Source organism: Antechinus flavipes, chromosome 2 (genome assembly GCF_016432865.1).
Source record: "Antechinus flavipes isolate AdamAnt ecotype Samford, QLD, Australia chromosome 2, AdamAnt_v2, whole genome shotgun sequence".
Lineage (NCBI taxonomy): Eukaryota > Metazoa > Chordata > Mammalia > Dasyuromorphia > Dasyuridae > Antechinus > Antechinus flavipes.
The window spans coordinates 58,539,054-58,556,856 of NC_067399.1; the positions used below are offsets into that span (position 1 = coordinate 58,539,054).

The window sequence follows — 17,803 nt, forward strand, 5'->3', positions numbered from 1 at the left end:
TTGATGTTGAAATTTTTATAAAGCTCAAAAGGAAAATATAGTTATATAATATAGTAAACCTAAGTTAACCACCAAAAAAGCACATATGAATTTCAGGATACTATAAATTTCAGGAATACTGTTTTACATACTTTACAAAGGCTTAAGTCAACATTCAAAATATGGATCCATTCAACTTTAGCTATTACTTACAAGTACTTGTCAGAGCACAAATCCTGGTACTCTTCTTTAACTAAGACTCTTACATCTTTTTTCCCCCATCCTCATGCTATCTATGTGGAAATAGGACTCTATGGTGGGACAAAGCCAAATAATCAGCATTATTTTTTTTATTGGGCAACTCTTAGACAACTCTTAGAGCCACGACCTCAGTGTCCTTTAGATTTAGGTTAACTAACCTTAAAATTAGTATACATATATACCTGTGGGAAAATAAATGCTAACTGTCCCACATTGTCCATCTTTGATATTTAATCTAGCCCAAATTCAATGTCTTCATTGCCTTCCTTCATCCCATGCACAATGAAATCTTCAGTGTCTGTCAAAAGCTGTACCTTATTTTCTGAAGTATTACTTCCTGTTGAAACACAATGCAAAATGTCAGTCTTATTCCTGAAAAATATGACACAATATAGCTACTGAGATCTGTTTCTTCTGTTAAAAGACAAGTTAATTATAAAGATCCTTTAAATGGGCTGGCACAACACAATAGGAGATTTGAGTGACCTGGAAGTAAATTTCTGTAGTTAGGGACTGCCCCATGGGCAGGGCTCTTGTCATATCGAGATATCTTCAGAACGGGAGACAGCTCCCTCTCTGATTGGCTGTGTGTGTGACCTCACAGATCCTTTTTAAGCCCACCACAGCAGTAGGTCACTCTCTTTACCCTAGGGTAGCTGAGCCAAGGTGGATGATTAGCCAAGATGGGTAAGGAGCTTGATAGTGAATACATGGATCTCCTGCAGACTATGTGTTCACTCGGGAGTTAACAGGTCAAGACAATATGTTATCAAGTATAATAAAGACTAAGTTTGCACATGACTGTTCTTGAGCACGTTATCGATTATTAAACTACAATTCAAGAAATCATAGCCAGAGATCTCAGAGGAGGCAGGTGGGTAGAGTTGATACTGCAAAGGTCAGTGGTCAGAGAGTTTCTGACGCCCTGGGAATTAGGAGAGACTTGCAAGGTAAAATATTGAGTATGAAGTGACAGCTTAGGATTAAATGATAAAATGATATTTTATAGTTTATATAAAAATTTTCCATAATTCAATAATATACATGGCATCTTTATGCATATATTTGCTGTTTAACAAAAATTATTTAATATAAATATGATCTTGAGTAATTTATGAATGGTCATATTTACACTTTGGAAACTATCCCATGCTGACTACTTACCCTCTTACCACAACACGTTTGTATAATCAGCCTCTATACTTTAATATATTAAAAGCTTAATATATTAAGGCTACAATCCAAACCATAGGTCCAGTAATATTCAACAATTTGCCAGACTTAACAGATGTCACCTTGATATGCTAACAGTTTTTAATGCCAATTTAAAAAATAGTGTGTAAATCAAACAGGAATCATTTATCATCCCTCATCATTCAGCAAGGATTAACCATGAATATTTGATTCTTCAGTTTTATCTGTTTCTGTCCTTTCCAACTCAAGAAAACTTGAACAGATTGTCCATATGCTTACATCAACAAGAGGATCATCATTAAATCCAAGTATAAGGATTTAATCCATGGAATGGAAAATATAAAGATATAGCAAATTAAGGACCCATCTTTTGGATCAGAACCATAGAAGTATAAGTAAACTCTAGATAATATTTTAAATTAACACTGGATATTACAGGTGCCAGTACATATAACAGCTTGACGGCTGCTCAGGATTAGTCAGAGGCAGGACAATGGGTGTTCTGGAGCCTTAACGAAATTTCCTCCCTTTTAAAAGTGAAGGAGGCCTCCAAAGTCTTGCCTCTTCCAGCTTTAAGTTCTTTAGGCCATATTCTTCCCTCCAAGCTATCCTAGTATTTTTTCAGTGAAGAAGACGTCCCATGTTACCTGACAGAGAAGCTGAAGCTGAAGGGTCCTTTCCACTCACACTGAGAAGACTTGGCTGGTTTTCTCCACTGCAGCCCGGGGACATCAGTGACATCTCTACTGGATTTGGACAGATCTCTTGAATCAATGGTTTTGACAGCTTTGGGTGGTCACTTTTGGTTTCCGAGTCCCTGTTTGATTCTGTTTCAAATATTTCTGTAAGTGGTGTAATGGTTTTTTTGGAGGTATCTTTGGAAATTTTAAATATATTACAAAGTGAATCTTGGGATGTTTTGTCCTGAATTGTGCAGCCTTCCTCCAGTTCAGGATCACTGTCATCATTTGCTTCAGAAATTATTTCAATTTTTGGAAAAGAGGTTTTCTATTAAAAGGAAAAATATATATACAATTTCAAAGTCTATGCATATCAGGCACTAAAAATGGATGACACATAATTTGGTTGGTTCTCCACAATCTCTGTTTTCTATACTACTTACTATTAAGCTCCAAGAAGTGTGTGTATGTTCTATGGGTGAAATATGGACTGAAAGCACAGCCTGAGCTCCCTTTCATATGCTCCAAGGCACTCACCTCCTGCCAAAACACTGCTCTGGTTCCTCACAATAACTCACCACTCACATCCCCTTCATACCTCCACCGCATACCTCCAGGCTGGAATGCTTTCTCCTTATCTCTCTTAGAATTCAAAGATCAGTTTTCAAGCATCACCTACAGGAAATCTGCCATTTTAAATTACTATTGGATATTACAGGTACCTGTACAGGTCATTCAGGACAGTCATTCAGGATTAGTCAGAGGCAGGACAATGGATGTTCTGGAGCCTTAACTTTCTTCCTTTTTTAGCGAAGGCCTCCAAAGTCTCACCTTTTCAGTTTTAAATTTAAATAAGTTCCTTGAGGACAAAGATTGTTTCATTTTTGTTTCTATTATTTCCTGGTCTAGCTTAGTGCTTGACAAGTACTTAATTGATAAATGGTGATTGTTTCTTTCCTTTTACAAGTGCATACATGGGTGTAAAGTGTTTCTGACTGTATAATGGACTGACAATTTTGACTAATCATTATATCCCATATATTTCATATCATTTTCTTTACTCTTTCCACACACATGATCATATACACATATAAGGGATTGATGGTACATGTCAGTTTTCTCTCAGCTTTCAGTTAAGTGGCTAATTCATAAATATAATACATATCAAGTACAAATAATTTCTCATTTTATGTTATCAATACATGATTCACAGAGCAAATATTATGAAGAAAATGTTAAATCGTTTTAAAGATTTCACTGTTTCTACATTTGTTTTATAAAGTTTTTACTTTGTAGACTTCAAGAATTAACATATGGCTCAGAAATATAGTAATAAACCAAATTCCTATCATTGATGATACTTACATTTTCATCTGAATTTTCAGACAAGATGTCATTAATTTCTATATCTTCTAAATCAGGCAGATCCTAAAGAATTCAATCACAAAATATGTCATGGGGATGGGAGAAGGGTAGGACAAAAAGTCCCAAGAATTTGTTAGAGAAACTCATTCCTGAGATACCCACTATGCAAAGTGAAGTGGAAAAGGAGGGTGATTAATAATGGCTTCCCTACCTTCCCCTCTTGTTATCTGGACATTTTAAACAAAACTTTGGAATAGTCACAGATCAGAGATGGAAAAGGATATCTTAATAATCCAACCTGTGTATAGAGGAAAGGAAAGGAAGCTGGAAGATGTTATATCGCTAGCCCAAATTCATCTGATGTTAGAACTGAGAATAGAATTTGCTCTTCTGATTTTTTTTTTTTTTTTAACACTTCACCAACCAGCACCCTCTGATGCAGTGACACAGTTCATGGACATTTACAAGAATCAAGATAGTTGGCCATATTAGGGAAAGAGAGACTTGGGAGCTGAGTCTTATTTGAGATAGCCTAGTAATCATAAAACAAACATTAGTCATCATAGGCAACCATTACATACATCAATGTAGAGCTTGTCCTTTGCCTCCAAGTCAATGGTTTCTAATTTCTCAGATCCATTCAGTTCTGCCTTCTCTGCAGTCGGAGCTTTTAATATCGATTCTAAGGAACAGTAAATATTGCATATATCCTGGAATTAACTTTCTAAATTGTTTTCTAGTTAATAAACAGAGGAAAACAGTTCCAAGAGTAACATGGACAAAGGAAAATGGGCCCAAGATCTGGATGAAGTGACAAAGACAAGACATTGAAGTTAGAAAGGGCTACCCACATCAGAAAAAGAAACCTGAAAAAATCTATACAAAATAGTGCAGAGAGAAAGATTCAAGAGTAGAGAATAAGACATACATCTATCTACTTTGTATATAATCACATAGTGGAAGCCATGAGTAGGGTTTATAAACAAAGAATCTGGAAGAAAAGCTAAAGTGAACTAAATTTGCCCTGCTGCTTTGTGCAATGAATGAACTGAATTGTAAAAATCACTAAACATGTTCAGCTGGTTGTGCTGATCATCAATTGTCGACCTCCTAATAAAACCTAATAAAAAAGAAAAAAGAGAAAAAGAAAAAAGGAAAGAGCTCCTCCAGGAAAGAGGCTAATAATTTATGTCCTCTGACGAGTGTATACAATGTGATTTGCAATTCTGGTACTGAGGCATCAGTTCCTCCTTGTCAGACCCTATGAAACAAACAATCTAAAATGTGACCAAAGATTTAAATTTAAATTTAAAAAGTGACTACAAATTATATGCCTCAACCTTGGAACCCGATGGATTACGCAAGGCTGGTACCAAGGACAGAGGTGATGCTGCAGTGGCAGGAAGGCCATCCTCCACCTTGGCTGATTCTGCATTGGGCCGGAGCCTCGGGACAGGGCCAGGACCGGGACTGGGCAGGCCTGGGGCAGATCTTGGTGGGTTCTCCAAGATCAATTCTGATATTGGGGGTGAGGAACAAGAGGACAGAGAAGGAAGAAATGGGAGAAGCGCAGCCTGGGTGGGGGCTCTAGCACTGTCCAGACCTGCCACGGGGCCTGCCCACAAGGACAACTCTGGGCGAGCCCCAGTTTTGGGCCCACAGAGGGACAAGGCCTGCTGACTGCGCACCTGGAGACAGACTCCCGCCTCCCGGACCCTGAATGATAACTCCAACAAGTCTTCCCTTGACTCTCAGGCCTGATGCGTTTATTATTGACATCTCTGAGCAGATATTCCATTCTCTAAATTACTCACTGGGAGTAAGGCCTAGCTCTGGCTGGTGCTCGTGGCCGCCTCTGGGCTGGCGGTCGCCGTCCTGGGCCGCTCGGGGCTCGGGCTGCTTTGGCTCTTTGGCTTCTGCATCTGGGCCTGGCCCATCTTCCTGGCTGTCACCTTCCCCTTTTGTTTCCCCGGGCGCCTGAGCTCTCACTTGGGGGTCTCCAGGGAAGGCCTCATCCAGGGCCTCGAAACTCTCTCGGACAAACTTCTCGATCTTCTGCTGCACACCATCCGTGGCAGGGGACTGCGGCCCTCCTGCCATGCTGGGATCCTCGCCCACGTTGCTGTCTGACAGGGCAACCTCTCCTACACCAAGTGAGAAAGGGAAGAGGAGCAGCGTTTCGGGCTTACATCCAGCGACCGTCAGGGATGCATGCCCTCTGAAAATAGGCACCCATCCCCCTCCTCTCCCTACACGCCAAGGGCTGCAAAGGGCAAAGTGGGCACTATCAGGGCTGGACGCAAGCTGTGTGACCCTGGGCAGGTGGCTGCCTCCCATTGCCTCAGATGCCTCATTGGTACTAGGCAAGGCCACCATGGCAGCTCCCCTCCAAGGTTGACATGGCGTTCAAAAGGGAGAATGTGTCTGCGCAAATATTTCGCAATGAAGGTGACCAGCACCACCCCATTTTGCCACCTCAGCCTCCAGGTAGGCCCGAGCCCTGGGGAGGGTCAGCAGGGATGTGTGCACAGAACTCTGAGACCCAATGGAGGCAGACCCCAAGAGGGGGCCTACACCGGGGAGCGTCATGACAGCCCCGTCCTCCAAGGAGAGAACAGCGCCAAGTAATATGGAGTAAGTGCCCAGTTTGTGATTCAGAGTTGTCCTTGGGCACTGACTCCCACTACAGGCGAAGGGGTCGGGGCCCAGTGGGACATGAAGTGGGGAGCCGTGAGCGAGGACGCTGCTGAGTGGTGTGGGCCACTCCTGAGGCCAGGCACAAGCAGCTTGGACCCAGCCAAGACCAACACCAGCTGCAGCCCAAAAATCCACCACCTCCATGCCGAGCCGGCCAGGACCCTCTGGCCAATGACCAGGCTCAGGACTGTCTGAGGATTTTCCTCCTAACCTTGTTACTGAGCAGAACCTTTGCTGACCCAGACTTCTACCTCATGATGAAGCATCTGACAGAAGAGGGTGTAAATGAGAAACCATAATAGGAATGATAAAATTAATTTTTAAAAAATTGATTAGAAATACTCAGTGAGGTAATTAGTATAAATTATGAATTTAAGACCTAAAATGAATACAATTTAATTATATGATGAGTCACTTTCTAGCTCAACAGGGATAATTTTAAAAATTAATTCTTTTTTTGAAGTCTGAATCAAATTTTTCTCTGCATTGGACCAGGTACTGTCTGCCAACCTGAAAATGAGCTGAGCTGAAGCAATTACAGATGGGCTACCTTAAAAACAGGGCATCTTAGGTTAAGGTTACCAGCCAGAGAAAAGAGGATGATTCCACTGATCTAAGGAAGTCCCAGGGTACTCCTGAGCAGTTCCTCTGTTGATGCTCATCAGTGATTTATCCAACCAATTTATCCAGGGCAATGAATAATTCAGTGACATGTCCAGGATCACACAGCCAAAGATGTTCATGCCCGTATCAGTTCAGGTCTTTCAAAAAGGGGGGGGGGGGGGGAGGGGAGGGTTGTCAAGACCAAGCTGCCTCTCAAGTTAAATGTCCAGAGGGTTTTGTTAAAGCAAAGCTTCCTTATCCCAATGGACCCTGTTGGTGACTTTTCACCTTCTTGACCCACAATACCTTTCTCCTCCATTTCTTTCCGTTTCTTTTTCTCCATTGCTCTTCGCCTAATTGTAGCCAACGCTTCAATACTCTCTTCAATCTTCTTCCTTTCTTTGGTCTCCCATTTCCCCCTTTCTTCCTTTTCAGCTTCACTTCCTCCTTTAACCCAGGCTTCTGCACAGGCTCTGTTTAGAAAAGAAACGCACAGAATTCCTCAGAAAAACTTAGGGGTGGGGTATTTGTGAGATTTGAAAATCTGTAATTCGAAAGAAAATTAAGAGCACATTTTGGGGGGACCAAAAGGTTGTTTTCTCATAATGAACCTACATATAAACACTCTGCATATAGGAAAGGCAATGGGTAAAGTCCCAATATATTGGTGTGGGTTCTGGAGGCTCTGCCAGGGAGTGCTAGCCCAGTAAGGTATGGTGTGTATCTTAATGCTCTAAATTAAAGCAGATCCATTTAGTGAAGCTGGTTCAAGTAAATATGTATTTGAAAACATGGAATAAAACTCTCTTTCAAAATGTTCTGTATTTTGGGGCGGCTAGGTGGCACAATTGTTAGAGCACCAGCCCTGAAGTCAGGAGGAGGACCTCAGTTGAAATCTGTGTGAACTCCAATGAATAAAAGTGTGAACACAAGCATTGTATCAATTACATTGAGTTTACACTAGGATTCTAACATCTCCCTTGAGTTATCACCTTGTTTCAAGTTGAGTTAACACTAGGATTCCAACACTTCCTAGCTGTGTGACACTGGACAAGTCACTTAACTCCAATTGCCTCAGGGAAAAAATGTTCTATATTTCAAACTCTCCAATTCTTTGTAACAGTTTTGTCCTCAAGTAAAAAAATTTAAATTATTGAAGTTTGATTCTAACAGTTCAAAAAATTAAAATTTACCCAGAGAGTACTGCACTTGTAATGGGGTTTGATTCCTAGTTCTAGTGGCTTAACAATCCATATGACTACAAGAGAGCTAGGTAACCTCACTGAGCCTCGGTTTCCTCATCTGTAAGACAGGGATAAAGCAGTCAAGCTTTTCTTCATAGGGTTGTTTGGAAGATCAAATGATATGTTGGTGAAAAATGACGTGAACTGTCAAGTGAGAGGCAAATATGGCAACATAGGAAATGCATCAATTATTTTTACCTCTCCTTTGGAAAAACGGGCCTATCATCCAGGTAGGTTAAGACTTTCAGTCGAACAATAACAGTCCTTCTGTAGTGCAGAATTTTCTTAATCACCATATTTCCCATCAAATTCAGTACTCGCTATGAGCAAAAAAGCACAATAAAATTAAGTGCTGGAAATAAAACTGATATGTAAGATAGTTCTATAGTATATGCATTCAGAAGCTATGAATTTATGAAATTTGCACAAAAAAGTAATGTCTTCTCATATAATTTTGGAATTTTTTTTTATTGCAATTCTTCTAGTAACTGAATGGCTCTTTTCTTTGTATAGCTGTGGGCAGAAATTTTATTCATGTGCCTGTAAATTGGAGATAATAATAGTATTACCTCCGTGGGTTTTTCATCAAGATCAAATTTGATTTTTTTTTAGCACAGTGTCTGGCACATAGTAGGTGCTTTGTAAATGCTTATTCCCTTTCCCTTTCCAATTCTGTATGACTTTGGATATGTTAATTTGTTTCTGAAGGCCTGTAAAATTTATACTAGAATCTAGGTGAAGGGTTATGATTAACATGAAGTCCACTGACCCCAATTTTTTTGTGGGAGGGAAATCTGTGAACTTTAATGGAAAAAAAAATTGTATCTTTATTTCAATGTTTTTCTTTATAATTCTATATACTTTATGAATTTAAAAACATGTTTCACAAGTTTCAGCAAATTGCTCCAAGAGGGCCAGGACACAAAAATGGTTAAAAGCCACCCTGAATGATCTCTGAGACAAATTTATTCATGGCACTGTCCATCTCTAATAATTTAATTATTTTTGCTACTTCAATTTATTTAACTAGACTCAATCTATCTCTGATTTACTCAGTGTTTCCCTTTCCAACCAGAACCAACTTTTAACGTCAAAAACATTGCTTGTCAGACATAGGAGTCCTTGTCTTAGGCAAGAAAATATGCTATCTTCTGACAATGTCCCTGAGGAAAAAGACCCTCTCTACACCTGCTGACCAGCTTAGCCCTACAGAGGAGGAAGAGAGCAATTACAATCTCCAGGATCTTCCTGTATTCTTCGGATTTTCACCAACATCTTTTCTATTTATAGGAGTTCTAGGCAGGTCATCAGTTATGATAAAAGAAAATCTTTGTGCTTGCAATAATTATTGAGTCATAGAGAGCACCAGTTCCAGGAATTCTCTCCAAGGGTACATATCCAGCTTCTCTTTAGAGAGCTCCAAGGCCCTCTGAGGCAGAGTCCATTTCCTCCAATCATCAGGATGTTTTCCTTTACCTGGAGCTGAAATCTGCCTCCCCAGTCTCCTATCTCTTTTATCCCTCTTGATTCTCTATCTCCTTAAATATCCTCCCAGAGGGTGGTCTACAATGGCTTCACCATCCAGGCAGCCCTCCTTTGGATATAACCCATTTTGTTACAACTCTCAGCCATAAAGCATTTTCTTCACAACAAGTCTTGAAGGTGGATTGTGTAAAAACATCATTCCCATTTTATAGATGAGCAAATTAAGACTCAGAGGAGTTAAATGGTTTGCCCAAAGTCATACTACTAATGTGAGATTCAATTCCTCAGTGTTCTTCCTCAAATGTGGTACCTAGAACTGAACACACAGAAAAACTACAGAAGATTTAGACTCCAGTTCTAGATTCTTAGCTACTTTAAAAAGAAAAACAATTTCATTCCTTGGATTTCCATCTCAGCACCTCAAGAGAGCCCCTAAAATTTAGAAGGAACTTAATAAATCTTGATGACTGGCTAATAGATACAATGAAGGAAAACTCATTTACTAGGTTTTGTTACCAAATCAGGCATGGCTTCCAGAACAGAGAGGATATCGGGATCACTCAGCTTGTTGTTGGAAAGGTCCAGCACACAAATACTCATGCAGTCCTTCAGATGCTGAATGTCTTCCACCGTTTCTAAGTGATTGTTAGCAATCTGCAGTGTGTTTAGAACCGGAAGACAAGCTGAAAGATAATTACAACCAGATTAAATAAACTCCAAAGATTATGGAAAATTTTTACAAACAGGGAAAACAATGGACGTATTGGTAAAAATACACTTAGCACATGCTGCTTCTTACACAAGTTCTCGATGGTCTTGATAAAGTTGTTACTGAGATTGAGGGAATCCAGTTTTTTCAAGGCTTCAAGATTCTCAATTTTATGAATTAAATTTAATTGCAAGTAAAGGCAACGCAATTCTGTCTGTGCCTGTAGGTTCTCAATTTTCTGTATCCCATTACATTCTAGCCAAAGACACCGTAATCCTGTATATTCTTCCAGGTTCTCAATGCAGTCAAAACCTAGAACAAATGAACATGCAGCGGAGTCAGAGCCTGGACCTTTCTGTCCACATAATCTACAATCCAGGAAAATGTAGATTCATCTTGGCCCTGCTGTTCTCAGAAGCGACTTTGCATATGTTCTATGTATGAGTAACTAATGGTGATGTCTCTACCATACTATAAGCTCTACAAGATCACAAGCTATTATCTAAACTTCATAATTCCTCTAGAACTGAGGTTCATTCTCTGAACAAAGCAGGTTCTTAAATGTTTGTTGAAAGAATGAATGAATATCTACAACCTGCTAATCCATACCTTGACAATGTAACAAAAGAAGTTATTGATCGTCAACTTTTCTGATAATGAAATTCAAAAGTTCAAAATGAAGGTATCCAAATGCATTTTCCCTATTATATATCTGCCATTCTAATACATTTAAACCTCTTAGAAAACATTTTCTATTTCCAGTCCATACTACCCTTCTTGAGATAGTCAGGTCCATATGTTGAGTATATGTTGTACAAAGTGAGACATCCTTTTGTCCAGGAAGGGGGAAATGGTCATAAGAAGGAAGTACTGGTTCTGTGAGTTAAACTGCCACAGTGACTGTCGAAGAATTTATGACTAACTAAAATCCCATCTTTTACAGGATGTCTTTCTTAATCAACAGAAAATGCTTAAATTAAACAGGAATTAATTCCTATTTGCCCTATATGTAATTTGCTTTACATATATTTCCTCTCCCACTCTTAAGACTGTAAACTCCTTGAGGAGATTAGCACTGAGCTGAGCACATGGTAGGCACTTAATGTTTACTGACTGATCAGTACCTCAGTTGTTTATCCTGTTGTGTTCCAGCCCCCTTTCCACGATCTTGATCTTTACCCTTAAGTATCCACTGCCCCCCTGCCTCTTTCTTTTACCTGCTTGTCAATCTTAGCTCCAGATAACCAGGATTCCCATCTATTATTGATGCTCTAGGCCTGTTCCCTTACTTTTTAAATTAGAGTTGAGAGGTGGAATGGTGTCTGAGAAAATTTGGGGGTGGGAATGGAATTGTAAAGAGAGAGAAAAATGAAGGGAAAAGAGAGAAAGGATTTATAAAGTTTTTATTATGTGCCAGGAAGTGTTAAGCACTTTGTAAATATATTGCCCCTTCTGATCTTCACAACATTTTTATAAGTACAATTATTATACCCATTTTATGTCAAGGAAACTGAGGCTTAGATGGCTTACTCAAGGTCTCCCAAGGTCAAATCCATATTTGTGTGTTCCTCACTCACGACCCAGTGCTCTGTGGTACTATGCCACCCAGCTCTCTCTAAGGCAAAGGTCAGTCTGGTTTTGCCTAAAGCTGGTCATAATAGAATGGCAAAAAATAGATGTGACCACTGCGGTTCTAAGTCTATGATTTTTGGAGCAGTCTCCAGCTGCCAGGGCGAGGCTGCTGGGGTAGGGGTTTAGCTTGGGCGGCTTCTGCTCCCCTGGCTCCAGCCTCCATGCCTGGAAGCTGGGGGCTGCCGAGACTGGTGAGGAGAAGAAAAATGCAGGGGGCAGATGCAAGAGAGGGTATTCACCTGGAAACTGAACTACATTCAAACAAGTATCAGCTGAGGATTTGCTACGTTGTCAGCATTGTGCTGAATGCCATGGTGGCTCCACAAGCACAGGGCAACGTTGGCTTCTAGGGACACCTTACTTCCTGTCTTTTGAGGACAGAGGTGGATTAAATTATTAATTTAATTAAATTAAATAATTACTGAATTAAATGATTATTGAAATTACATTAAATAATTGCATTAAATAATTACTGAAAACCATCAAAAACCATTTTTAAGTGTTTCACTGTATAGATTTAAGAGCCAGAATATATGGTCCAGACAGTAATATACTGAAAAAAATTAAAGTGGAAAAGTCAGAAAATGGAGAAGTCCTTAATAGACTTATTAAAGAGGGCTTCCTGAAGGAGACAGATTCCTATGGGCCTTGAACAATCAATGGGAGAAAGTTCTGATAGACTCCTGAGCTGTAGCTCATGTACATGTAAAATGTACATCATTTTAGGAAGCTGTGTTAGTCTGGCTGCTCTATGTGGGATGGACTCTGGAAGGGAGAGAAAAGGTTGAAAGAGAAATTCAGCAAATTTTCACAATAATCTTTCCTCAAGTTATTGAGTTTCTTAGAATTTGGGGCACACCCTGGGCTTGCAGCTTCCAGAGAGAAGATGGCTGAAGTGTTCCACTGCAGATCTCTGAGGCTCATGAGAACCTGTCTCCAGAATATACCACCAGAGATTTGGGGAACTCTTCTTTGGGGGAGACTGATTCAGCTAAACTGAACTATCTCATTCCTAAAGGGAGAAAGCTCCTTTACCTTGTATCATCTGGTAGGGGTGAATGTGTATATGTGTGTATATGTGTGTGTGTGTGTATCTATATATGTATCTGTATGTGAGTATGTGTGTATGCACACATATTCTCTTTTGTGTATTGTCTCTGATTTATATTAAATAAACCACTTTCTTTGCTAATTTCTATGTGTTTTCCTTGTCGAATTTGTATGTGGTGTAAAGGGGGTCAAGCTGTGGATATGAAGCTCACAGGCCTTTTTCCCATTTTTCTCTTCCTTGATGAAACAGCCATCAAACGACACTGAATCAGATGATTGGCAACAGTCAAGAAAGCAGAGAGGTATCGTTCCAGACCGGGATTCTGCCTCTTGGGAGAGCAGAGTGGGCAAACTTCTGGCCCCAATCCTTACTTCTTTCATTAAAAAAAAATCAGAGCTGTTGTGAAAATGGAATGAGAGATCTGTAAAATGCCTCCTCTATATTAGGTACTTCATGTTTATTTCCTTCCTTCTACAAACTACTTTACAGATATTATCTCATGGACAATAATCCCATGAAGGGGTAGAGCAGGCAGTAAGAGGTTCCGTTCTTTGAGAAGCTCAAGTCCAGTGAGCATTCCATGTATGTGGTCACCCAGCCAGCAAGGGACAAACTAGGACTAGGACTCCAGGCCTGATCCTCTTCCTAATCCACTCCCAACTACCTTTTAGGCCCACAGGTAAACTTGTGACATCCCTCTGAAAAGAAAAGCCTTACCTTTGAAGTGTAAATAAAGCGTGTCATTCAGTGCTGGAGTTATATATAATTTTTGGTCTTTGCAAAGTTTTCTAAGGAAACTTTTCGTCATTCTGAAATCATAACAAAGTAAATTAAGCTATTTTTAAAAGTCAGTTATAAAATTTATGTTAAAAAATTTACAACTATCCAAAAAAGTTCAATTAAATTGTTCCTAACTCTTTTGACTCAGAAATCTTACTATTGGCGACTATATCTTAAGGATACTTTGATAGGAAGACTCATATATACATAAATATTCATTGCTATATTATTTATGACAATAAAGAGCTAGAAACAAAAAACATGACCAAACAGAAAATAAACAAATATATGATGAAATGAAATATGGCTATATCCTAAGGCATGACAAAATAGGAAGGACTTTGAGGAATCTGAGAAAATTTAAATGAAGATTACTAGAAAGTGAAGAAAGCAGAGCCAAAAGAATAGTCTGTGCTATGACTACAACAGTGTGAACAAGATCAATATGGAATGGTAACAGAACTCTATTCAGTTCCAATAGTCATATACTGTACAAGTTAAAGGATTCATCTACTCTTTTCCTTGCTTTTTTTTTTTTAAGGTTTGGGGGGCATTGTTGGGAAGTGATTGCTGGAGCAAAAGAAAATGTGACAAATTTTTAAAAAGAAAAAGGAATTCAAAATGAACAAAAGAAAGAAAGTCAGTGATGACACACAGACTTCAAATATTTATATGAAAGTTAGGATGCTTGATGTGTATAAAAAAAAAAACTAAAATAACTGTTTACTCTTTGCTTTTGAATGTATCCAGCAAAGATATCAAACACTTCACCAGTAGTAACACTCCTGAGTATCCCCTGCACCAGATTAAAATTAATTGGGGTATATTTAACAAAATAAATGAAAAATAATAGCATATCAATAATGTTATATGGAACCCCAGAGATTTGAGTTTGTTACCACTGATATCTAGGATCAGTACTTGAAAAACATTTTTATTTAACACTTTTTACATAGTATTTATAGTATTTATGATAGTTTTTAGGGCAGGTCTGTCCTATGTAAGGAAATATGAGCTTCTTCCATACTACTTTCTTTTGTCCTAGTCTTCCACAAAAAATACCAAGAGTCATTACCTATGACAATTATCCTTTTCATTAGCTTTTTGGTTTGGGGAATGTGTTTTTGAGTTTTGATCACCACTTTGTTTCTGTTCACTTTGGTACCACTTTTCTGAAGAAGGGTCTGTCAATTTCTCCTTAGGTTTGATCTCTGAAAGAGAGAGATTTTTTTTGTAAGACAAGTAAAAGTTAATACAATCATTTCCACAAAAAGACTCCAATCATTAACTGAAGTTAATGTCAGCATTTTAAAGTCTTTTTGCAGTTAATATCAGCATTCTAACAGAAAAACAAAGGAATTGTAATTATTTTCAAAGTCTGAGTAGTAGCATGTAAATGTTGGTAAATGTTTGTGGGCTTCTCAGAAGAAAATACACACATAAGCACTTTTAAGTTTTCATCATTGTCTAGGTTATTAATAAAACAAATCAAGCCTTGGGAAATAAAAATAAAAATATTAAAAAACCCACAACAAATCAAGTCTTGGTTTAGAGCTTTCCTGAGGTGTAAAATGTTCATACTCAACATTTAACATCAGCTCTCAGGAGCTCTTGTACATACCAGAGTCTGACATTCATCATGGTGAAACAGCCAAATTCACCCAGGGTTTTTGAAAGCTACTTTAGCACAACATAAACTCTAGTGGATCCTACAGCCAAGCTGGGAAGACTTCTAGCAGGGAATTGATGCCCTTTATATTTTATATTCCAAGAACAAAGGCAGTTATTTTTGGAGAGGTTGGCCCCTGGGTGAATATATTGGCCACAAACATGCACAAAGATGGTCTGCTGAGCAGCAGCATGGTGATATAGGAAGGAGGGCTGGGATTAGAATTGGACTAGATTAAAATCCCAGCTCGGACTCTTGCCACCTGGATGATCTTGGACTGGCCACTTAAATGTCTCTCCTGTTAAGTGGGGTGGGGGGTGGGGGTGGATAAGACTACCTCTCAGGTCCAGCATGCCATCTAACATTCTACAATGTCACTCAGATGGAGGAGGTTTTTGAGCTGCTACTCAGAAGGGAAGGTTCCCATTAACAACTCATTGGTAAAACTCTGAACCCCTAAAGCAACAGCTTGGCCACTTGATTGTCAGAGTAATAAACATTTATTGTGTTGAGCACCAGAGGATCTAAAAATAGGCAAAAACAATAGTCCCTGTCCTCAAAGACTGCACAGTGTAAGGTGAGAGAGAAAACATTCAAATAATTATGTACAATACTTTCTTTTATACACATTCATACATATATATATATAGCATATATGTGTATGAATGTGTATAAAAGTATATGTGTGTGTGTGTGTGTGTGTGTGTGTGTGGAGAGAGAGAGAGAGAGAGAGAGAGAGAGAGAGAGAGAGAGAGAGAACTTGAAGGAAGCCAGGAACCAGGATGAGGGGATAGTGCTCAGGGATGGGCCCCCTGCTAGGAGCTGGACTGGTTTGTGTGATGGTCAGGAGGCCAGTATCACCATATCACACTGTCTGGGTGGGTAAGATGACATAGTTATCAGGAAATAGTAGAGCAAGCTCCTGCTGCAAAGCTCTATAAACAGACCTAGAAAAAATGCACCAGATCAAATCCTGATGGAGAAATAAAAAAAAAAGTCACAGAATCACTTTCCCAGATCAGGTCTGCACTGGAAAACAGAAAAGTCTCTGGACACTGTGCCAAGGCAATACCAGTATAAGAAGAGATTATGCATTAGGGCAAGACAGGGTTCCAGACCCTTATAGGGCAATGCAACTAAGAATGATGTAAATAGCTTTGTTGCCCATTACCTGGATCATAGATCCACAGGATTGAGAAGGGAAAAGTGGGCTTTCTATTCCCTGCTCCCCCAACTCTCCACTATGTCCTTAATTCTCCAAGTAGGGAACAGGTTCAAAGACCAGCAGCAGTGATGTGGCTCAGATTCCAGGAGAAAAGTAGGGTCTCATTTCCATTTCTAGCTCAAATTGAAGCCTGAAGACAAATAATCAAGGCAAGAATCTCAGACCAAAGGAGAGGCTGCAGTTTGGTCAATCTGAACCTGCAGAGGGTGGATGTGGTTCTTTTCAACAATAAGGTGATTCAGGCCAGTTCCAATGGACTTGTGATGGAAAGAGCCATCTACATCCAGAAAAAGAACTGGGGGGGTGGGGGGGGTGGACTGAGGGTGGATCACAACATGGTATTTTCACTTTTTTGTTGTTTGCTTGCTTTTTGTTTTCTTATTCTTTTTACTTTTTTATCTTTTTCTTGTGCAGCATAATAATTGTGGAAATATGTATAGAAGTACACATGTTTAACATATATTGGATTACTAGTCATCTAGGGGAGGGGGGAAGGAGAAGAGAGGAAGGAACAATTTGAAATACAAAGTTTTGCAAGAATGAATGTTGAAAACTATGCATATGTTTTGAAAATAAAAGGCTTAAAAAAAAAAAAGAAAAAAGAGAAAGTAGGGGAAGGAAAAGCCATAGGAAGTTTGAGGAGATTTGAAAAAGTTTAGATAAGCCACTATTGAGTGGGATGGTATTAAGATTGCCTAATAGCAGTAAGGACCCAGTTGAAATTTTGTAACAAATTTGTAGTGGACCCAATTAAAAGAGTTATGTGATATTTCTCTACCTTTGTTCAATAACATAGATATAAGACCAAAGCTGTTGGAGTTATCCAAGTCTGAGTATTGGCAGTGAATAATTGAACTTGTCAAGATAGGGAAAAGGAGAGGGCAGCTAGTTTGAGTGGCATTAGAGTTGGGATCTCCAAAGGATTGGAGATCATGGTGTGGACAAAAAGTAGGGTTTGATAAAAGAAATCAGAGGGACACATGGGGAGAATGATTATAGTCACATGAGGGATCTGAGAATTCTCGGGACATGGAAGTGATTGATTTGTGATAAGCCCGAGGTATGCTCATATGTGTGGGGCTGAGGCAGAGCAGGATGAAGAGTGCTGAGGGTGTGTGAAGGGGAGTCAGCATGGAAGCTGACATTCCCTAGTATGAGGAAGGAGTTGGGAGGAGGGAAAATTGTGAGAGAATATAAGACACTGAACTCACTGAGGAAGGAAGGGGAGT

General features: G+C 39.4%; 1 protein-coding gene across 2 annotated transcripts in view; it reads right to left on the reverse strand.

Annotated features, from left to right (window-relative positions):
• Positions 1-17,803, reverse strand: part of DNAAF1 (dynein axonemal assembly factor 1) — a 39,065-nt gene continuing 21,262 nt past the window's right edge. For both annotated transcript variants that reach the window (XM_051974932.1, XM_051974933.1), the window contains exons 3-13: positions 14,756-14,891; positions 13,618-13,709; positions 10,308-10,529; positions 10,025-10,191; positions 8,222-8,343; positions 7,086-7,252; positions 5,294-5,623; positions 4,061-4,161; positions 3,480-3,542; positions 2,082-2,442; positions 1-577 (exon numbers count right to left, since the gene is read on the reverse strand). In XM_051974932.1, the coding sequence (XP_051830892.1) occupies positions 471-577; positions 2,082-2,442; positions 3,480-3,542; positions 4,061-4,161; positions 5,294-5,623; positions 7,086-7,252; positions 8,222-8,343; positions 10,025-10,191; positions 10,308-10,529; positions 13,618-13,709; positions 14,756-14,891 (1,868 nt within the window). In that variant the 3' untranslated portion in view covers positions 1-470. The remainder of the gene's footprint in view (positions 578-2,081; positions 2,443-3,479; positions 3,543-4,060; positions 4,162-5,293; positions 5,624-7,085; positions 7,253-8,221; positions 8,344-10,024; positions 10,192-10,307; positions 10,530-13,617; positions 13,710-14,755; positions 14,892-17,803) is intronic.